This window comes from Myotis brandtii, unplaced genomic scaffold, assembly GCF_000412655.1.
Source record: "Myotis brandtii unplaced genomic scaffold, ASM41265v1 scaffold1087, whole genome shotgun sequence".
Taxonomy (NCBI): Eukaryota; Metazoa; Chordata; class Mammalia; order Chiroptera; family Vespertilionidae; genus Myotis; species Myotis brandtii.
The window spans coordinates 295,689-319,956 of record NW_005353698.1 but is presented as its reverse complement, the minus strand read 5'-3'; the positions used below and the strand labels follow the sequence as shown (position 1 = coordinate 319,956).

The following is a 24,268-nucleotide window of genomic DNA, read 5'->3' as shown; positions in this document are numbered from 1 at the left end:
GAAAGAAAGAAAGAAAGAAAGAAAGAAAGAAAGAAAGAAAGAAAGAAAGAAAAAAAGAAAGAAAGGCAATTTCCAAATTCTTGGCTCAAAATACCCTAAAAATAAGAATCCTGTTTTCACATTTTATTTCCTTCTCCCCTGTGGCAAGAATAAAATATCTTCCCAAACACTGAATAAAACCACAAATGCAGCCAACATGGAAGAAGTGGCATGGCAAATGAAAGGGCAGGGTGGATTGGAGAGTGGAGCCCTGCCAGCCTTCACCCTCAACATCTGGTGGGAGAGGGCTGCCAAGCACAACACTGTCTTGCTGGCAACTATTTTGCCTTCTAAAGTTCTAACATTCTGGAGAGCCAAAGCTCTTAAACAAAATCATAACCTGATATTATTTTTAAAAAGGAAGGTCTCTTATAAAAAATTATCACAATCAATAAGCAATGAAATACAAATCAGCTAAATAATTGGGTATATTCATCTATGTGGTATCAGATGGCTAATGAGTAAAATTGTCACTGGATTAAATGGTGAAGGTGAAGATAGGCAAGTTACTTAGGCCCTTTTGCAAGGTGAGATGTAAATTAGCTGCACTAATCACTTTCAACTGGACCCTGACTGTCTTTCCAGTCTTACTCTACACAATTAAACAAATATTTACAACTTCAAATTAGCTTGGGTTACTCAACAGAGAGACTGAGCATTCTCTACCTTTTTATCAATTTTCATCATAAAGATAGCCTTCTTCTATTTATCTGTCTTCCTCTATGAAGCAACACTCAGGATATCATTTTCTTTATTAGTTTAATTGGTTCTTTGATAATAGCAGTGCCGTAATTTACTTTGTAATTCATGCCTCTTAATGATATGTATTCTTGAAAACTCGCCCAGGGGAGTAAAGAAGAATGTAAAAGAGGAAGCAAGCAAGTAAAAAATATGTATACAGCTCCAAATATATATCAACCAGCTCTCTAAAATACCTACTGTGCAGTGACACACTACAATAAAAAAGGCCATCTCTCACTCATAAGACAGCCAGGTGAAGGATGTGCACTGGTTGGGAAAAGATCAAAATTCCTGCAATGTCAAATGCAGCCCCTCCAAGACATCATTCACTGGGTCTGATGAGCACTCAGAGGAGCAGCCCTGTGCTATACAGACAGTCGGCTGCAAGGACACAGCCAGACACTTTCTTCCTTGTGTCTGTGGCATCCCTCTACCACCTAACACTGCTTGCTGTATCGCTCGCTTGTTATTCTCGGCAGAAGCATGGAACATTGCTGGGGTTCTTTCTAGTCTATGGATTTACAGTGAATAAACACAACTCTTTGTGCTTAAACGTGTTTGAGGCCTGGGCTGAGATCTGGATGTAAGTACAGCAGGGGCGGGGGTGGGGGGTGGGGATGGCTTGCTGCTAAGCTCACGGCAGTGCCAGGCACAATGGCTGGAAAGGGAGTCTGGGGAAGTGAATAGAAGGAAACAGCTGTGCTTGCCTCTGTTTGAAATTCTGTCTTTCCCTGCCTTCCCAGAGAAACACACTCAGACGTGGACCTATATATATACATACACACATGCTTGATCAAAGACGTTAGGTAGCATAACCCAGAGAAACACACTCAGACGTGGACCTATATATATATATATACATACACATATGCTTGATCAAAGACGTTAGGTAGCATAGTGCAATCATCAGAAAGAGGATGGTATTTGGCGTGAGACAAATTATTACCCTAAACAAAATGACCTCTTTCATCACTACTCAAAAGCTTGCTTGTTGTACTTGGGCTAACTTTGTGGGGAATGGTTTCTGATCTTGGCAAGAAGAGAAGATGGGGGGAGAGGCAGGGAGTGAGTACATAAAATGAGCTCTATGTACTGCCCAGAGCACATTACCTGGTGCCTGTAAAACCACCCGGCAGAGACTGTATGAAATCCGAACCCACTCTTCAAAGCCGATTTGGTAAAAATTAAACTTAAGTGCTCTTCTTTGCCCAGAGGAGAGCCAAAGGAGGATACCTGCAGCGGTGCCCTGAATTATTCAGATGAATGAAGAACCTTTTGAAGCCTGTTAGGGTAGTGCAGGCTGAAAAACTGAGCTCTTATTTTAGGATTTTTCTTAAACCAACAGCATTGTACTCAAAGAGAATATTTTATAGTGCATGCTGTAACCTTCAGAATACATCAGTGGGGAGAGGCTGTGTGAGTGTATTTGTACATTCGTAAGTGAATATGAGAGTGTACATCCGTTTCTGCATTCCTGAGGTATCCATTTTTTTCCTGTGGTTCTTTTAGTGAAGACATGGCCAAGGTATGGGGTGCAGCGGCAAGAGCACAGACTTTGAATCCCAGCACTGCCATTTACTATGTGCGCGACTCTCCCTGCACCTAGGTTTCTGCACGCATGAAAGGAAGACATTTACGTGTTCCGTGCAAAGCTGTACGGGAAAAATGAAATCATTTATACCTCCCAAACAATAGCATTTATCGCATGCAAACAATGTTGGTTTCCTTAATCCACAATAAAAAGCCCCGAAGTATTCTCTGTAAGTATATTTTATATAAATGTCTGTTCTATTTTAAACATGACAATATCACTGAGAAATCCCAAAGTCCCTCAAAGGTCAGAGTTTAATCAAAATGGATCATTTTTACATGTAAGACTATATCACATTTTTGTCACTTTTGTATGCATGTGGCAAGTCCTGAGGGCTGTACTCTCAGATTCTGGGAATTTAATTAAAGAGCTCTTTTTGATGATGGGGACTCTGATATATGCATCTCAGAACTTTTAAATGTCCTGTGATGCCTACATTTGATGTCACCAACATTTGGTTTCATTCTTTGATCTCTGCTTTAATTTAAAAGGTGCATATTACACAAAATATCTCAACTTCCATAGTTCAAATATATAGATTAATTTACACTAAAAAAAATCTGCAGAGAAACACATTAGTGATTACTGCTTCTAAACATCTGTCCTTTAAAAAACCAGAGTTTTAAAAAGCTCTAATTAGGGCAAGTTTAGAAAATTTCAAATGGTTTGAGGCTAGAGATTCAAAAACTCAAACTCTTCAAGTAAAATAATAAAAGGTAAATAAAAACCCGTAGGTTAAGAAATGTAATTCAAACCTGGAATAGGTGAGACATAAAGTCCATCTGTGCCATATGATTTAGTACTTTATCTTATTAGCAAATTAATAAGAAAAGGTGCTATTGTCTTTTATTAGGTAAAAAAAAAGATGAATTAAATTGTTAAAAATAATAAATATAATTAAAAAATGTCCACTATCACACTCCATCATTTGGCTAATAAAAAGAATAACTCCCAATGGGATAGTCTTGGTCATCCCTTGCTTAAAAGGTGAGCTTCCAGGAAATGAGAATACCTATTTTATTCATCCTCAGAACCGTTCATAGGAGCATATAAATATTAGATAAATAAGATGAATTTTAGAGTTACCAAAATAATTTTTAAAAATATCCACCCAACCCTAATTTAAGGAAAGTAGCAGAAACTCTACCTCCCATTGCTGTTTTCTGTCTCTATAGTCTTTCTCAAATCTGGCTACACAGTGAAATCACCTTTGGCATATCAACAAACCTGACCCAAATTGAAGTAATTGTGCCATTTCTGGGAAACAAACCCCTTTAAATGAGAGGACATACCCTTCTCTTTCCTCTGTTCCTTCTAGCTGAATGTAACATGGGGACATGATGGCTTAAGGTGGGGTAGCAGCAGTCTTGGGCCACGAATTTGACTTTGGAATGAGACCATGCACATCAGAGCAACAAGGCAGAAAGAGTCTGGGCCCTGGCACTATGCATGTCACACCAGCCCACCTGTGAACTTTTACTGGAGAGAGAAATAAAGTTCTATCCTGTTCAGACTACCATTATGCAGGTTTCCCCCCGCCCCCCTTACTCTTGGCACATACTAGTCCTAGACAGAAAGGTCTTAAAATGTACTCAATCACTCTTTCCTACTAAGTGGGTCAAGCGAACACCTGAATGAAATCTATGAGGTTTAATAATTTCTTCTTCTATCCTTTTCTCGCTTTGATTTCCCTCCTAGGCAACTCGTACTTGTTCTTTGACTCAGTCTTCTCCAGCCATGTGTGCCCTCTCAATATTCTCCCACTTTTCTATATTCCAATGGCAATTATTTTCTGTACCTCCTTTATCACAAGATTTTAATAATCAGTTCAAATAATAATTGAATCCTAGATGACCACTAGTTCTGGCTTTTGATTCTATAGAGCTTTTTTAAAAAAAGTTATATTTTACAACATAAATTTAGTTTTCTAGGGAGCAAGGATATATATGTCTTCATATTCCCTACAGTCCAGATCATACATTTTATGTACTTGATAATACATATTTTCCAAAAGGAAGAAATTCTAAAAATGTACTTTCTCCATTTGGACTTATGTACCAACACCACCTCTCCTTTCCTCATTATTATTAATAAATATGTGATCCTTAAATAAAGAAATGATTAATATATTGGTGGAAATATGTATATGTATATTTAGTCAATGAGTTGAGGTGAATTGAATAACCAAAAAATATAGTATGGTGGTTTTAAAAACAAAATCTGTTTAAGAGTGACATGTTTTTAAATATTAAATATTCCTATAGTAAATAAATTATTATGAAAATTTAAAAACCTAGAGTTTCTTTTATATGACTATTATAAATACCTGATATTGGTGTGAGACTTAAGGAAATTTTAACTGGGTCTTTAATTAAGAAAAATAGTTTTTCTTTTTAATGCTTTTTTCCTAGAACACTTATAATGTCAGCTACTACATCATAAACTGTTTCTTTCAAATGTATTCCTATTAAACCATTTCTTTCAATAAATTTTAATGAGCCCTTTCTATGTATGACACCATGTTAAGCACCAGGAAAAACAAACATGTGAATAAAACAAGATGCTTGCCTTTATTTTGAACATAATTTCTACTAGAAGCAGATGGGAGGCTGAGCAAGAACCTCTACTCAAAGGTTATCTGTTGTGTTTTAATTAATGAGTTTAACAAATTACCCTGGTCAGATGGCAGGTGTCAAAAGACAAAGCCCAGCACCTATAAGCGCACTCACACATATTCACACACACAAATGCAGACACAGAGGCACACTTGACTACTGATTTACAAAAATAGCTTGTTGTTTCATAATTATAAAGCATCCATGCAAGCACATTCCTGGATATTTAATCAACATTGATTAGTTCTCTAACAGAAAACAGAATTATGTAATGTAAATCTGATGTAACTTTTGAAAAGTTGCAAATATATAAAAGATACAAAAGGCAAAATCTTACTTTTAGCCATTTCCTTGGCATCTCTATACATTAAAAAACATATGGGATATAATGATCAACATAATTTGATGAACAAGAATAGATCCAGAGACAAATGGTGGGGTGGGGGGTGGTTAGACAGCAACTAAAGGACTTGTATGCATGCATATTAGCGTAACCAATGGACACAGACACTGAGTCAAGTGGGGAAAAAGGAGACATATGTAAAACTTTAGACAATAAATAAATTTAAAAAAACATATGGGAATCAATTGAAAACAGGAGATGTAATATCCCAAGAATTAAGTATATTAGAATTCATTGTTATAGACTAGGGATTTCCTTAAGGCAATGGTATTTACCACTTTTACTTTACTAAGATACTGTTGATCCATTACTGACTGAGCAGCTAAAAAGAAATGATGTGGACTTACTTCAATGCTGAAGTACCCTCTGTCAACATAGTCCCCTAAGAAGAGGTAGCGAGTGTTGGCAGGAGATCCCCCCACTTCAAAGAGCTTCATCAAGTCGAAGAATTGTCCATGGATGTCCCCACAAACTGAAATAAATAAATAAATAAATAAATAAATTCATTTTATGGCCACATTATGTTAAGACTCTGAATTAGATAATAAAATTATAAAATTTTAAAGCCAGAAGGAATTCAGAGATCATCTTAGACAAAAGATTATTTTGTAAAACAGGAAAATGAGAGAGAAATTCCAAAGTTAATTAGTGGCAGAATTGACTCTAGCATCCAGGTCTATGAATTCACAGATTTGCTGGAAAAATAAGGATAAAAATAACAATAATGGCTATTATTCTGCATTTAATAATTCTACAGAAGACACTGTGCTAAAAAATTTATACACATTTTCTAATGTAATACTAACAATGTTGTGGAATATACATTTCCTTTTGCAGGTAAGGGATGAGGCAAAGGTTCAGGAATTTGACATAATCTATACACAACTGCACTCTGAATGTATAACTACTACATGTTACTATCTCCTGAAGAAAAAGAAATGTTGATATGTATCATAAAATCTGTAGTTCATAAAATCTAAAATGCCATTAATTATAGAACACACTAGAGGCCTGGTGCATGAAATTTGTGCACTCAGAGGGGTCCCACAGCCCAGCCTACACCCTCTTGCAGTCTTGGAGCTGAGAGGGAGCAGGCCTAAGCCATCAGTCGGACATCCTTAGCGCTGTGGTGGAGGTGGGAGAGGCTCCTGCCACCACCGCTTTGCTCACCAATCATGAGCCCGGCTTCTGGCTGAGTGGTGCTCTCCCTGTGGGAGCGCACTGACCACTAGGGGACAGCTCCTGCGTTGAGCGTCTGCCTCCTGGTAGTCAGTGCACATCACAGTGACCAGTCGTTATGCACTTCGGTTGATTTGCATGTTAGCCTTTTATTATAAAGATCATTATACAGGGGTGGGCAAAAGTAGGTTTACAGTTGTGAATACATAGAACAAGATTTTATTCTTTTATTCATTACTTATTGTATGTATTATTTTCTGTATGAACAACTATAAACCTACTTTTGCCCATCCTGTACGATGTATCACTGAGACAGAAAAAGATTCAATTAAATGTAAATTCTAAAGAAACATTTTTATAAGATGAACTTCAATATTAGATATTAAAAATGAAAAAAGTAAATTGTGAAATGAAAAAAAAATCCTGTAAACATAGTACACAAAAATCACTAGGAATTATTATTCCTTAACTTTCTCACCTTCTCTTTTTAACCAAAATTCTTGAAAGAGCTATGTGGTCTTTTTTCAAAACCCACTTATTTTATCCTTATTTTAAGATTCATGACTTTGAAAGTCCTTAAAAAAAAGTATTATCTCCATTATACAGATAAGAAAACAGTGTGGCTAACTGAGGTTAGTCATTGTCACTGTTAAATATGGATGACCCCGGGTTTAATTTCAGATTTGCCTAATTCAAAGCTTTTGCTGTTAACCACCATATTATAACATGTTTGACATTTTGTATGTTTTATATATGTATACATATTTAATATTTTAAAATAATTTTGTGATTAAATGATGAACATGATGTGGCTGTTTCCTGAACACTAAGAGATTCACAGAATGAATGTATCAGTGATTACAGTACTTTACCTGCCTGGGCTTCTGTAAGCAGTACACGTGTTAATGTAGCATAGGGCTTGGAAGAGTTCCTGGAACCTAATGTGAACTTCATAAATGGCTACCTGTATGCGATGCCATGCCCCTCCCCCCTCCATTCTCTGGTGTCCAAAGATAAGTACAGTACAAGCGCCACCTAATGAGGCAAGCCATCTGCTGGGTTGTTACAGTCTCCAATTCCCCATGAGACTAGGGTCTTTCATCTTCAATGTCACTTAGTTTTAACAGCACTTCCTGAACATCCAGACTTTGACAAGTTATTTTATATCTTCAAGTTCATTCTGCACCAACATATACCCCTACTTCCCACCTTCCCAGAGCTTCTAATTATTTGCTTTTCAGTTCCAATGGAATATTGCTGGTGGGCAGGGTACCCAACTAGGTGCCAGCACTAATAGAAATATGGTGTCCAACAGCATGAAAAACAGAACCACATACAGGGAATAAAAGCGTTCCTTGTTGCTCCATGATGCTGAGTGGCCTTATGAATGAGTGACGTCCACAGTGTCCTGTCCCCAACAGCCTGGTCAGCTCCTGGAGACTCATGCCTATGGCTTCTTTTATGGAGTTAATCCATCTCATATTAGGTTCTTCTTTTCCTGCTGCCTTCTATTTTTCCCTACAATATTATATTTTCCAAAGGACCCTCCCTTCTCATGTTCCAAAGTAGGACAGCTTCAGTTTTGCCATTTTTGCCTCCAGCAATGCTTCAGGCGTAATTTTCTCTAGGACTGATTTGTTTATTTTTCTGGTAGTCCAGATTATCCATAGAGGTCTTCTCCAACATCATATTTTAAATGAACCCATTTTTTTTTCCCTATCAGCCTTCTTCACTGTCCAGCTCTCAGGTTCTTACATAGTAATTGGGAATATGAGGGTGTGGATGATCTTAACCTTGGTCTCTAATGACACATCTTTGCTCTTAGTGATCTGTCCTAATTCTTCCACTATTGTGCTTCCAAGTCACAGCCTTCTCTTGATTTCTGGGCTACAGTCTTTATTTGAATTAATGACTAAATCAAGTTAAGCACAATCTTTAACAATTTCAATGTCTTCACTGTCTATGTTAAAGTTATGTATTTCTTCTGCAGTCGTGATTTTTTTATCTTCTTGATGTTCAAATACAGTTCTGCTTTGGCACTTTCTTCTTTTACTGTCATCAGAAGTCGTTTCAAATCAGTGCTACTTCCTGCCGGTAAGTTGGTGCCATCTGCATATATTAAGTTATTGCTATTTCTTCCACCAATTTTCACTCCTACATCCCCTGAGTCTAGCCTAGTTTTTCATATAATATGTTCTGCACATGAATTAAACAAATAGAGAGACAAAAATGCACCCTTGTCTGATATCTTTACCTATAGGAAACCAGTCTGTCTCTCCATATTTTGTCCTGACTGTGGCAAGTCTCACAGTAGTCCTATTTTCTATGAAAAGAACCCTCCATCTATCTGAAGATTCTAAAAAATACTATATCTTTATTAACAGAGCTGTGCATATTTCCATTAGAAATGTACAAAGTTATGGCCTTCAATGAAATTGGCACATCAAAGATAATGAAATAAAATGTAGCGTCCCCCCCCCCACCATTGTTACCCTTATTTATTAGCCACCTAATGTGTCACAAGATGAAGGCTTTTTCCCCATGAGAAGCGGTCCTCCATTTGTTTTTATACTGGAGAAGTGAGAACAACTAGGTACACTGAGCAGTTGAAACCATTTGGTGAGAAGGTGGCAATGTGGTCATTATCTCCTTCTTGATTTTTTCCCTAAATGGGGCAATCAGGTTGGTTTTGAATGAGGTTACTCTAACATCCTTAGGACAACCAAAAGATGCAAGTGTGACCAACATCCAGCAATGCTTACACATTTATACCTGTCTCTATTTTACTACCAGGATATACACAAATTATGCTTAAATAATCCACTAGTACCTAGTAAGAAATACCTAAGCAATTACTTTTGAGTAACTGCCTTTCAATTTTGCTTCCCTCCCTTGAAGACTGCAGCCCATATTAAATAAAACTTTACTGGAAATGATTCTCACACACAATGTGCCAACAACTTTTGATCTATGTCTTCTGAAGGAGAATACAGAATTCTGAAGTAGGAAACTGAAAATAACATACAAAAAGGATGTGTCTATTTCTTAGGGAAGGGAATAGTCTTTATTTCTAATACCATTGCTGGCGAGCTAGTGATTGAGCTTTTAAATCATTAAGGGTGTTCAAGTATATATGAATATAAGTGCATGTGCACATGTGTGTGTGTGTGTGTGTGTGTGTGTGTGTGTAAAGCCACCCACCACAAAGGAGGAATTATTTGGAGATTAGTGGTCAGTATAGCAATTAGGGAGTCATTAAACAAGTTTAAGACTTTACTCACTGTAGATTACAGCAAAGTAGTGCTAAAGAGAAACAGAAATAAACAGCCGGGCCAGTACAAGGAGCTCTTTGTAGTGAGCTGAGTAAGGCCTTGTGATTGTCAAGCTGGATAATGAATCAGTCACAGAGTAAGTCTATGAGTCCCTGAAACCAGCACACTGCTAAGTAGACAAGATACTGGCCAGCATACTGAGGACAAACAGGCCCTTCAGAAAATAATCTCAGGCAGAAGGAGGAGGAAGTGGGAAAGATAACCAACTGGGACCAAGCCTTTGCCTTCTACCTCCTGACCAGAGAAATGCTGGTAACTCTCCATTGAGAAGGGTCAGGTGTTCCAAACAACAACCATGCGTACAGTGTGTGTGCAATTAGGTACGTATGTCTAAATCAGTGATGGCGAACCTTTTGAGCTCGGCGTGTCAGCATTTTGAAAAACCCTAACTTAACTCTGGTGCCGTGTCACATATAGAAATTTTTTGATATTTGCAACCATAGTAAAACAAAGACTTATATTTTTGATATTTATTTTATATATTTAAATGCCATTTAACAAAGAAAAATCAACCAAAAAAATGAGTTCGCGTGTCACCTCTGACACGCGTGTCATAGGTTCACCATCACTTGTCTAAATTAATTCAGTGAATCTGCAAAACAGTATATCCATATTATTACTGAAATATTTTTTCAAAAAATTCCATTGTTTCTAAATTCACATGGACAATTAAATTACATTGGAAAATATAAACACTAGACAGTATTGTACATACTAATATGAGGCCCCAATATAATTGCTATACAATTTATAGCTTTTAAAGCACTCTGATAAAGCTATCATCCTGAGTAGAAGACTTATTTTTAAAATGTAATATTAAATATACACTTTCATATAAACTATTTAAAACAGCTTTGCATTGATGCTCAGACTTACACATTGGTCCTGTTTACTTGCCTATAAAAAAAAGGAAATACATCAAAAAACATCATTGAGTCCATTTATTATTGACACTAACAAAAACGTTATGTCACAGAATTCCAGGTTAAAGAAAGCTTATGCAAATTAGGACGCCTGGAGACAGAGGAGTAGTTGTTAAAAACAAACAAACAAAAAACTGTCAAACAATAAACTGCAGGTAAAAAATAGATTTTTTATCTACCAGCATTTCAAAATTGCACCAATATTATGATTTAGAAGTCAAGTTCTTTTAATTCCTGACTCACTTATTTTTCTATAAAGAACTTTCAGTTCCTCCAAAATACTGGCTTTCATCATCTGGGAAGGCTTGCATGAAACAGAATAACTTCTACAAGTTTTCCCAGTTTCTACTCAACTAACAGATTGTAATTTTTCTTTTAGAAAAGATGTAACTGAATTGCCAAGCAACTTGCAGCATTAGAGTTCCACTCTACTTTCAGCTTCATTCACTTCAACCCAACATTTTTCCACATTTCCCCAAGACAATAAAATTTCTAATGTTAAGGGACTGTCAGTATGTCTAATTCTCAGCATGAGCGGGGCAACCTGTTCAATTTATATGTTGGGTCTTTGAATCTTCAATCTGCTACATTTTTTTTTTTTCCAATTTCACAGAGAACGATCTTGCTTTAGACTAGAGGTTTTGTTAGAAGTTAAACACAGTGGGTATCACAAGAACATAGTATCTGTTTCCCGCTGTTGGTAATCCAGGATTATGTAACCTTCAGTGGATGATAAATTCAAGTACAAACCAGCCAGAACAAATATGTGTACTTTAATAGCAGAATGTGTAAACTTTTTAAATCAGGCAATTCCTGAGATAAAAGTGAGTTTATTTCAGCATTCATTTATCTCTAGAAATCTTCATCAACTATAAAACAAACTAACCAAGAAAAAAATAACAGTGGTATAATTCACTAAAGAGGTACACTTCAAAATAATTAAATTTCCCCCATAGTGAATGTTATTTTTCAAATGTTAAACAGATGTTAGGTACTTTGTAAAACACAAAACATAAATTATCATCCAGGGAACTATAGTTTGATAGTATCAAACAATAACAAAAAGTCTCTAAATCAAATAAAAATTTGCTAAACACAAATTTCAAGGTTTTTATTAAAAAGCTATGAAATTAAGTACATAACAATAATAGTATCAGTGTAGATTAATAGCAATAATTTCAAACACTTATTTATATTTATAATGCTAATTAACAAAGACAAATAAACTGTCTGTTAGCCAGTATTGATGAAAAATGTAACAGGATAATTGCAAAAAAAAAAAGAGTGCACTATATTGTAGATTATAATAGATAATCACAACAATCCAGTACTAGATGCTTCATAAATCCCTTAAATCTCAGTTATAATTATAATTAGATGTGGAAAGAAACTAAAATAGTCTGTGTTTCTAAACTACTTTGTAGGACCAAGCATATATAACACCATGGTATGTTCACAGTGCTTATTCCAATCAGTAGAAAAATAAATTGAAACTTTTATTTTTTTTATCCTAAAGATGAATGTTCCTGTCACTGAAATTATTTTTTGAAGTTTTTTCTTTTCTTCATGGGTTGAATGCTTTACAAGATTATGTTTACTGGGAGAACTTAATTATTGAATTAGAATGGTCTTTTTTTTTATCTGTTATTACTATTTTTCATTTCAGCAACAATCCAGATTTTAAGTAAGAGCCTAACTATTAAGGACTCATAATAACATTATGGAATTAAGTCACGATTTTGGCTGTGATATTAATAAATAATAACTATGTATAATACCTAAGTGGTTTTTAATAAAATTTGGTCATCACTCTGTTCATGTGTCAAGTTTGGTCAGTAGTGGAAACTATTGGTTATTTGATATGTGGATTTATTTACATTATGTAGTTCACTAAACACTTAATTTTCATCACAGTCAATCAAGAATATTGGATGAACACTATGAGTTGATTTAATTTCAGCCAAATGCAAATAAATTTGAAAACTTATGTACTTATATATACTTATTTACAAATGAATGCTTATTTTTTCACTTTTTATAAAATTAATTTCAGAGAGGAAGGGAGAGGGAAAGATAGAAACATCAATGATGAGAGGGAATCATACATCAGCTGCCTCCTGCACACCCCCTACTAAGGATGGAGCCAGAAACGGGGCATGTGACCTGACCAGGAATCAAACCGTGACCGCCTGGTTTATGGGTTGACACTTAACCACTGAGCCACACTGTCAGGGCCGTTCTCTTCGTTTTTTGAAATACTGATCCAGGTTTCAAATCCCCATGAACTCCCTCCAGGACCCTGAATGTTAAGGCATACAGATCTTAACATTCCTATCTTGGGTCTCCTAAACCTATCCTAGATAATAAAAGCCTAATATACTAAGTGTCCAGTAGGCCGTTCAACCAAAGTGTAATATGCTAATGATATGCTAAGGCTGCTCAACAGCTCGCTATGACATGCACTGACCACCAGATGGCAGTTGACTGGTTGACCAGTCGCTATGACATGCCCTGACCACCAGGGTCAGACACTCTGACCGGTAGGTTAGCTTGCTGCTGGGGTCTGGCCAATTGGGACTGGGCAAGAGCCCTGGATCTCTCCTGCAGTCCCTCCCCGGATGGCCAACCTCCTGTGTCTCTCCCCGGCCCTGATCGTGCACCAGTGGGGTCCCTCAGCCTGGCCTGCACCCTCTAGTAATCTGGGATACCTCGGGGGATGTCAGAGAGCTGGTTTTGGCCCAACAGTGGAATGGCCGGTCACTGTGACGCACACTGACCACCAGGGAATAGACGCTCAATGCAGGGGCTGCCCCTTGATGGTCAGTATGCTCCCACAGGGGGAGTGCCACTCATCCAGAAGCTGGGCTCACCGCTGGCAAGCGCAGCAGCAGTGGCAGGAGACTCTCCTGCCTCCGTGGCAGCACTAGGCTGTCCAACTGCCAGCTGAGGCCCACTCCCTGCAGGAAGCAGGCCTAAGCTGTCAGTCAGACATCCCCCAAGGGCTCCTGGACTGTGAGAGGATGCAGACTGGGCTGAGGGAGTCCCCGCCTTGAGTGCACAAATTTTGTGCAGCGGGCCTCTAGTATTTTGATATTTTTAAAAACTGTTTGGTATCTGTGGCCACAGTATTCTTTCAATTTAGCCTTTTGCTTTTACCTAGATGCGTTATTTCTTCCACAAGGAGAGACAGCCTAGTGTAATGGTGCAGATATGAACCTAGATCTCTTGTTTTCATAATTGCTGTTTGTTAGTTTTTTAGTTTGTATGTATATTCCTGCTGATTGACCTTAATTAATTAGCTGTGGCCTCTTAATTAATCATTTTCTTATTCATGCTCCCTGAATCAGCTGTATTATCTATAGAATCCAAGGACTCTTCCAATTTGCTTTTCCCAATTGCCTCCTTTATATAGACACATTCTACTCTGTTTTTACATTTCTTTAGACTTCGACTATCTTGCCACTTGTGTAACTAGGACAAGATACTTAATCTTTGTAGGAGACCTCAGATGCCTCATCTATAAGGAGCTTCATAATAAACCTTTTTGTAAGTAAATTTTTTTTTAACTAAATGAAAATATATAAGGGAGGAAAAAAAAACTTAACATGCTGTGGCGCAGGAATACCCAGACATACAATGTGAAATAGTGGACCTGGCAGAGGTTGTCTACCTAAGAAACATCAAGGATGATTTGCAATCTTTAGCTAGATGATCTAAGTGCCTGCAATCAATGTAGCCACAAATAAAACATACAAAAAGTTACTCTATTATTTTCTACTTTTTATCCAAATGCATGTTATGGATTATATGTTGAAAGATGTTAAGGCTAAAATCAAATAGACTAGGTCTCATGCTCCACAAGTTCCATTTTCTAAGAGTGGACATATTTCCAAATGGCTTTAGTAATATTACCAATCTTGCAGTGGGTAACAACACCATGACGAATTTCCAGGTAGTCTTGTTTTCTATTGTGGCAAAGCTCATTTACAAGACCGCTCTGTTCCATGGCTGTGTAATGGTAGTGATGTTTTAAAAGCTGAAAGTAACATAGTAATAGAAGAAACACAAGGTATTTCACCAAAAGGATGTTTTACAAGGCTGACTCTTACTAGATTTTTGGAAAACTCAGTTGAGTAGGCAAAAAGTGAGTCATCTTCTATTCTTATCATAACACTACTCAAATTTTAACAATTGAAAAGATGTTGTTTTTAATATTTTTTAAACTCAAGGAAAGCAAGTTAATGATATGGAATTCTAGAGTCCACATATCCATCATTAATTTGGCAATTATAGTCAGTGGGGATATTAGAAATGGGCTTTCCCTATTACTGACTTTCAAGTAATTAGCTATATTTATGTCTCCTGGTAAGTGAACAAAGCTAAAAGTACTATTCCTGAAAAAAAATACTTAAATGACTTCATAAAAAGAAGGCATGGATTAAATGTTATCACTTCCTCAATAAAAAATATACAAGCTTATTGGTTATATGAGGCATATGTAAAAATGGAAGTTTTAATTCTTAATTGAGCAATTTTTAAAACTATGTGAACAACTTAGACATCTTAGAACACATTCATTTAAAATTTAGTTAAGAAAAAAGTACTTTCTGGAATATAATTTTAATAATGACAATAAGCTTATTTATTAATTCTGTCTAATTTTCCTTAATCTATCATTTTCTTATCATCCTTCATTAAGCAGATATTTCAGAATTAATTATTCAATTATATACCTGAAAAAATAAATAGAAGGTATTTATTAAATGTGCTGTATTAAAACGATGAATAAATAACATCAAAGACTGAATAACTTTTTACTTATGTCAATTATATTGGGACGATAAAGAAATAAAGGGCATGAAACTTGGTCTCAAGAACTTAACAGAATCCTTGAGAAGACATACACACACCAAATAGTATTAAAAATTATTGGCCTTCTGACATTAGAGTATTTCCCTTTCCATCCTAAAACTTCTGCATACTAGTCAAGAAATATGGGTTTAAGACTTACATCTCCTTTAAATATTTTCAATGAGCAAATGATTTCATTGCTTGTTTAACATCTCCCAAATATCTTAACAGAAGCAGAAGGATATAATTTTTTTCTAAAAACATATATAAAATTATAAATACTTTACATTTATTTTTAGTAATGTTGCTTTTATTTTGAAGTTTCAAATTATATTAACAAAAGGTCTGAGATTGTTTTGTTTATTCAAAGTGGGTATCAATTTAAAACTTTTTAAAACTTATAATGGGTTATCTCAAATTTCCATTTCATAGCTAATATTCATTCAATTGAAGACTTCTCTTACGGAGATTATTGTATTTCATAGTGATATACACCATTAATATTATTTATCTCTATGAATACAACTAGGGACACAGTTACCTAAAGTTAAATCATAGCATGCATACAATCTTTGTATACTTTGTACAATTACATAGGTTCTTACTTCCAATTTGAGCATGAACCTGTCTTCTATTTCTGTTTCTTCAGCATTTGACAAATATCTAATTAAATTATGCAAAAATCATGTTTGCTTAACATGTTGCAAATAACATACAAACTAAGTGATCATGGAAAATTAATGCAGGTGTTTGGAAAACAAAATAGCTGCTAACTCATTACAACTTGTGACTCATTAGTAATCATAATTTCAAATTTAGTTTAATTTTCATCAATTAAAAATGATGAATGATATATATTTGAATTGCAAAAAAAGCCCAATCAGGATTGTCAATCAACTCTTTTCTTTCCCCTTGACAAAATAAAAAATTGAAAAGCATGTTCACAGACTGTCAAACTACAGCGGGAAGGCCAGGGAGGGTTGTGGGGGCGGGGTAAGAGATCAACCAAAGGACTTGTATGCATGCATATAAGCATAACCAATGGACACAAGACACTGGGGGGGGGGAAGGGGAGGCTGGGGGAAGGGCAAGGGGGAAAAAAAAGGAGACATACGTAATACTCTTTGTAATATTTTAAGCAACAAAACAAAATTTTAAAAAAGAAAAGAAAAGCATGTTCATAATATGTTTGGTGAGTTATTAAACTGATTTTTAGTAGCGGAACATTTGTTTTATAAAATAAAAAAATTTTTTAAGCAATAAAACAAAATTTAAAAAAAGAAAAGAAAAGCATGTTCATAATGTGTTTGGTGAGTTATTAAACTGATTTTTACTAGCGGAACATTTGTTTTATAAAATCAAAAAATTGCAAGTTGCATGTCCTTAGATATCCACTTCATTAAATTTCCAGAACTCTTTCCATCTTCTATATTTCTTATTTAATGTATTTGAAACAAAATTTTTAATGTTCTAAATACATAGAAGGCTATCTTTTAAAATATAAAATCTCTGTTATTAGTCACATCACAAACTGAAGGACATTTTACAAAGGAACACTTGATTTTTCCTACGATGATTTGATACTTTATATGGAGAGTTCATGTTAGAGAGGACAAATTGTGAATAATCCTATAAAATAGACAACTTCTTAAACTAGGATATTTTATTCAGTCTTAATTAGCAGGTAGTTCTTAAGCTCCTCTATGTGAAAAGTGTTACAGAAAATTTAAAAATGGTCATTCTTTAAAACTGGTGGAAAGACAAGCTTATATCATTATGAAATGATTAAAGAATAATATATAATTTTATAGTAAAGGAATAGAAACACAATTAATTCCTTTAGGAATCATCAGGTATACTTGGGATATAAGATTTATACATATGAATACAGACAAGATGGGGCTTCCAAATGCTTAATTTCTACTTATTTGACCTTTCATCAATAAGAAGATGGACCTTTGACCAAGGGCTTCACTCTGGTCTTGACTTGTGCAACATGGATGACTAAAAAAGTTTCAGAAGGGTCTAGCCTAGAGGCTCCCTAACATTTAAAATGCCTCCAAACTAGAGAAAAGAATAAAGTCAGACTCTATTCTCTATTTCCTAGAGATGTTTCCTAGGAAGTGGTAAGAAGCCAAAAACATGGGCCTTTAAATGTTTGCTGTGGCAGGCATGGAAGTATGGCCCTTTCCTTCTGTGTCATGAACAAGTAATTTTCCTCTCAGCAGCGTGCAGTCACCCTGACTGCCTCTGAGCTGGCCCTGCTAACAGAAGACCAAGCAAAGACCAGTGTGGCTGAGGCCACACGTTAGTTTCAAGTGTGTTCCGTAGAGCTAAAGGATACATGAGAAGGGGTAGGGCCATATTACAATAAGCTCTATTTTTATTGTTGTTTCTTTTTGGTTTGTTTTTGTTTTTACCTTGGAGGCTTCTTTTTGTTTTTATTTTACCCATGTGAGGTTTCTTTCTTTCTAGGTGTAGTGTGTGTGTGTGTGTGTGTGTGTGTGTGTGTGTGTGTGTGTTGTGGGGGAGGAGGTAGAGGTGGATGGTAGATATATTTCACTGCTTAAAACTTCTTTAGGAATATTACTGATATAGCCAGAGTCTTACAGGAAAATTAGAAATTGTGAAAATAAAGGTTGGCTGACTAAAAAAGAAGACTAAAGGGAAGTGACTAGCAGTGTTGATAAAATTTCTAGTAAAGTGAGAAAAGAAAAAGGGATCTTTAGGTAGGCAGGTGCATAAGTGGACTACAAAATAATTGGATTGATTAAAAGGTATATGGGAAAGAGCAGGGAATAAATTAGAGTAGAAAGGCAACACTAGGTTATGAAGGGACTTGAATTTCAGTATGAGATGTTTTAAGAAGGAGATCAATCCCAATACTGAGAGGAGATAAATATGTCAACTCTATGGAGAATCCAATGCTGTGGAAAAATGGAAAGCTAGGTTGCTTTTAATTAGAGATTCACTGTAATAACACAGTCATAAGACAAGGAGGGCTGGTATTACGATGATGGCAGTGGGAAAAGATACAAGGGGCCAGTTAGAACATTTTTATACATCCATACAACCACTATAAATTAAGATGTAAATGAAGTCCTTCATTTGTGCCCCAATTCAATAAATATTAAATGCCTGCAACATTCCTACAATATCCTGTTGTGTTAGACCCTAAAAATGTAACAGAACAACTTAGACATAATCAATCCTCCATTGAAGCAAGTGTTTAATGAGGGACACTGGACTAAATAATAATATTAGAGTACCAGCTAGAAAGAATTTTGTTTTTTCTCTTCTTTGCTTACTGTTATATTCCTAACACCTAGGATAGTACCCGGGACAAAGAAAATCCTCAATATATATTTCCCATATGAATGAGTGAACAAGGCAGTGAGTGTGGTGGACTTGGGGAACTTACCGGGAGGATGTGGTATTTAAGATGAAACCTGAAGACTGAAAAGGAGCTATTCACTGCGTGGTGGGGACAGCAACAGGGCCTATTGCTCACAGCAGAAGAAACAACTTGGGACAAATTTAGAAAGTGAAAGAAGATCTGTAAACTTGGAGATTAGGTAAGAAATGAAAAGTAATGAAACTGTAAAGATTAACAAAAGCCAGAGAACGAGGGTTTTGTCATCCAAGTTAGGAAGTTAGAGAACTTCATCCAAAGAGGAGCCAAGGAAGGGATTTGGGCAAGAGGAAATATTCTTCCCCATCTCTAGTAAGTCACTATCTATCTTAGCCTAAAGCTCCTAATGTGTAGAATAAGGCAGTAGCAGTGACCACGTACGGTGACTGTGAAGATTACATCTGATAATGTGGTAGTAACTGGCCCAGGTTAGTCATTCAAGATGAGGTAAGTTCCCTATCTCTGTGATACCACAGCTCCCTTCAGCTCCTCTTGATTGGATCCATATATGTATATATATATAGTCACAATAACATTCCAAAGTTAAAATATCAGTCTGGATAAAGAGTTTATATGTTAATATTTTATATTAATATATACCTTACATTAATATATTGCCTTCTTTTTTTAATGCTAGGTAATGGGTACCTGATGGCCACAATTACAAAGTGCAAGCAGGTGACATTACTTTCTTATTTATCTCTTTTCACACAACATGACTGAATCAGAAAAACATGCAGTGATATTTAAAATAGAAGTTACATATGAATAAATTTATATAGAAATTGCTATTTTGGTGTTGAGCAGCATATTTTTATTGCCACCATTTTAAATTTCCATCATTTATAAAGTCCCTTAATTGAAATTCATTATTAAAGCACTTATATATTCACTGGTATCTAAATTATTAATTTCTGTACACAATGTTTTCCACTGTTTGTAAATATAATGTATTTAACATAAAGCATGAGTTTCAAGGTTTATCTTAAAACACAGAGAATCAGAATTCAAAATAGCCTCAAAGATAGCAATGAAGTTTAAATGCTTATTAGCATAGAGGTGGGAGGCTATAAGATATCGTAGACCTTAACACACATGAAGGATCTGCTCCCTAGATCTTTGAAAATCCTATAATTCACAAAGATTACTAAGTATAGTATTCCCCCCATAAAATGCAGTAAAATATAAGACCTGGCTTCAGACATAATGGATTCTGGCTTAAACGAAGCCTCCCTAATTTTCACTCTCCTATCAGCTTCTCTCTGCACATTGGCCTTATTTTCTTCTACTGCACTGGACTTACTCTGAGTATTCTCCAAGTCACATCCTGCCGGCACACTGAAGTAAGAAGCAGATCCACCAATTCCAGCAAATCTGCACCATGGAACAAGTGTGGTCCCCTGCTCACTCCTGAATCAATCAGTGTCCACAGAATGGAGTGTATGCCATGTGCCCACTCCCAGTTGTTAGTAGGAGGGGGCCAAAGTCAAGTATCAAAGGGAGTATTTCAGGCAATCACAAACAACATTGTGCTTAAAAAAAAATAGGCTGAAATTCTTGTACTTCTGTTTACCTTAAAGATAATTCCAGGAGCCATTCTAGTGCCTTTGCTAAAATTTTAAAAGTTCTTATTTGAGCAATGTTGGCAGGACCTGGAAAACTCATCGAAACAGTTTAATATTCACTTTGTCTAATATCTGCACAGAACTTATGATGGATTCATTAACATGCCACTCCTGTTTATCTAAAGCCTTCTGGCTAAGTCATCACCTCATCATTCCTCATTTCCAATGGAATTGGCTATCTTTGCATGGACATTTTTTTTCCCACAAAAAATACACACACAGAGATATATACAGGCAAACAGACATACAATACTTAAAAAAAGAAAAAAGCCAAAAATGAAATTCAGACAGTAAGAGGTCTGCTAGCCTCATGCATGAGCTAAACTAATACATGTGTAATGACCCACTCTGAAAGGTCAAGTCTTTGAATGTAAAAATTGTGAATGCCAAGACCCTACTCTCCTACTGCATCCTATGATGTCTAAAGTATGGTGAAAACATTTTAAGTACCATGACTCATGTCTCTGAAGATGGCAGCAGTTTTTGTACAAAGATCAAGTGTTAGAAAGGCATGGAAAACTGGAAACGAAATAACTATATAAAAACCCACTTAGGGAATGATCGAATCTTAAATTGATTCAAATCCCTGTAAGGATTAGAAAATTCTACATTAAGCACACTTTCCATATTTCTCTTTCCACAGCTGTCATTAACATGGTATTTACAAAAGACTTTCTGATTGAGATACAAAAGAGATGGGTTTCTTAATACAGTATTTAAGTCATATTGCTTCTAACTCACACTCTATTTGGGAAATACAGAGTGGTTACTCTGGAAATATTGATGGTACAAACACACAGATGATCATCATAAACCTCTATATCGGACACACCTTTTATTCACAGTATCTTCAAACACTTTACAAACCTAACAAACTCATGCTCATTCTGTAGTAAAGCTCTCAAGAGCAGATAATGCCCAATGGTTGTACAGAATGCAAATTCTTAGGTGTTTCAGTTTTATTTCCGAAAACAAATACATCTTCATCCTGGGATAATTCAAATGCATCCTATGTATGCGAAATCTAACTATGTGTGCTGAAAAATTGCCCAGGCAGTTAAAATATATAATGCTGCACTTACGAACGCTGCTGAAACAATATTAACATCTCAAAGTTGCCGAGATGTTGTTTATTCCATGTCTGAGGAAAGGCACTTCTAAGAGTGAACAGGATCCACAGGGTCAACTTTAGATTTACAGCTTATATTGGTACCTGGTCAGTATTGCAGGACCTTTAAATGTGGGTCCAAATTTCCTCCCACAGATGATTGAAATCTTGTTTTTCCTTATCTCAGCCCAAAGATTTTATTTGGGCTGTATGACTTCTTCACAAAAACCATTAGTGCCTAGTTACTGGCTAAATTTCAAAAAATCACCTGTTCTTAGATCTCCCACTTTCCCGCTTGCTGTCCTCTGCATGTTTCTGGGACACCCAGTTCCTCCATTTTGAACCTGTCTGATACTAGACATTGAGTTGAATTGTGTCCCCCCAAAGGTATGTTCAAGTCCTAAGCACTGGTACCTATGAATGTAACTTTATTTGGAAATCGAGTTTTTGCAGATAGAATCAGGTTAACATGAAGTCAGACTCCATTAGGGTGGGCCCTAATGCAATAGGACTGGTGTCCTTATAAGCAGTGGAAAACATGGGCACAGAGACACAGAGGCCAGGTAAAGGCAGAGGCAGAAAGGGGAGTCACGCTGTCACAAGCCAATAAAGTCCTGGGGCCTCCAGAAGCGGGAACAGGCAGGGAAGGTTCCTCCCTAGAGGGGAATGTGGCCCTGCCAACACCCCATGTCACACTTCTCGCCTCCAGAACTGTGAGACAATACATTTCTGTGGTGTGAAGCAACTCAGTTAGTGGAATTTGGTTATGGCAGCCCTAGGAAATGAATACACTAGGTTGATTATTCAATTATTTGAGTTCTACTCACACATAAGAAAACACTTCGAGTTCTTAGGTCAAATAGTGTTTCTAAGCATTTTAAATGCTTAAGTTCAATTAATCCTCAAATAACATAAGAGGAACAACTATTATTCATCAACATTTTCCAGACAGGGAACTGAGAAAGGTTAAGTAACTTGCCCACGTTGAAAACTGGCAGCGGTACATTCACACCCAGGCTCTCTCCTCCCTGGGCCTCTGCTTCCCAGGTCGCTCCTCACGTGAGCCACCACAGCTCTGCCAGGGAGACAGGACTTCCTACAACCGCAGCATCCGCGTCCTCTGTCGAACTATGCTTCACGGGCAGATGTGTAGGCCACAACCTTTTCCAGTCTGCCCTATCCCAGGAGAGTTAGGCTATGTGCCTGAGAGATGCCATAAAAACCCTTCTGAGAAAAATCCAGATGGGAGGAGCTTGGGTTCATCAGCATCACCTTGAAAAGGTCCTGTAAGCTTTAGATGACTGCGGACTGAATGTGTGGCATGTCTGTCCTCCAAGTCCTGATGCAACAGTTCACCCTGAACTCCATATTTGTAAACACACACCCACAAAACAGACTACCCTAAGGAAATATGATAAACATGACATGGGTCATGAAAACATGCTTTATAAGAAAAACAGGGCTATCTGGTCCAGAAAACAAAATAGATGGCAATATGGTAACTGTCCTTGAGATTCCGAGAGGCTTTTGTAGATGAGCCAGCAGGCTTATAGTCCAGATTTTTGTTGTTGTTTTGTTTTGCTTTTGAGGGAAGAATAACAGCAAATGAGTGAAAGTTAAAAGGAAGCCTAGTTGTCTACTATATAAAAAAATTCATTTCTATCAAGAAAACGGTTCACAATGGGAGGGAGGGTGTGATGAGCTCACCCACCCTGGAAATATTAAGCCAAGCGTGAAGCACCAAGTTGCTGTTGTTATATCATCAGATCTCTGGGTCCTCCTGTCATTTTTGATTAATGATTCTTTTCACTTAGGGCAATTTACTTTGGGTAAACAGCTTGAACTCTGGTTCAAATGGCAGCCACCATTATCCAATTATTAGTTTCCCAACGCTATCACATTTCTAAGATATGGAGCTAGTTACTTCAATGTTCTCATCTGTAAAACTGAAATAATAATATTTCAGTTTGCAAAGTGCCTGAGGATTAAAAAGCATAATGTGTTGTGACTGCCCTATTTCAGTGACCTGAAGACAAGGCCTTTTATAAGATACACCAGTATTTCAGATATTACTAAATAATTAAACAATGGCATATTTTCTTATCACTTAAAATCTTTTATACTTTATAAGACAAATTTTGATTAATATACCCTGAAATCTTCTTTCCATCAACTTTGACTCACCAGAATCCTTTTTCACATCAGTTACTGATGTTTGTTCACCAACATCATTATCTATGCTACCAAAGTATCCACAATGTGCTGTTTTCTAAGGCAGGGCTCCAGCATTACAACCAGCACTTTGTTGCTGGACTTCCTTATCTGGTGTATGAGAGGCAATCCTCTGCTTGTGTGTTGGCAAAAAAATACAATGGCCTGCCTTAGCTTATGGCAGGGGTGGGCAACCTTTTTGTGAGTGCGTGCCAAAACCAGCAAAATCTCTGACTCA

At 36.4% G+C, this 24,268-nt stretch overlaps 1 protein-coding gene across 2 annotated transcripts in view; it reads right to left on the bottom strand.

Moving 5' to 3' along the window:
• PPP3CA (protein phosphatase 3, catalytic subunit, alpha isozyme) overlaps window positions 1-24,268 on the bottom strand; it is a 326,408-nt gene that overhangs the window by 75,927 nt on the left and 226,213 nt on the right. For both annotated transcript variants that reach the window (XM_014542987.1, XM_014542990.1), the window contains exon 3: window positions 5,737-5,861. In XM_014542987.1, coding sequence (XP_014398473.1) covers window positions 5,737-5,861 — 125 coding nt within the window. The remainder of the gene's footprint in view (window positions 1-5,736; window positions 5,862-24,268) is intronic.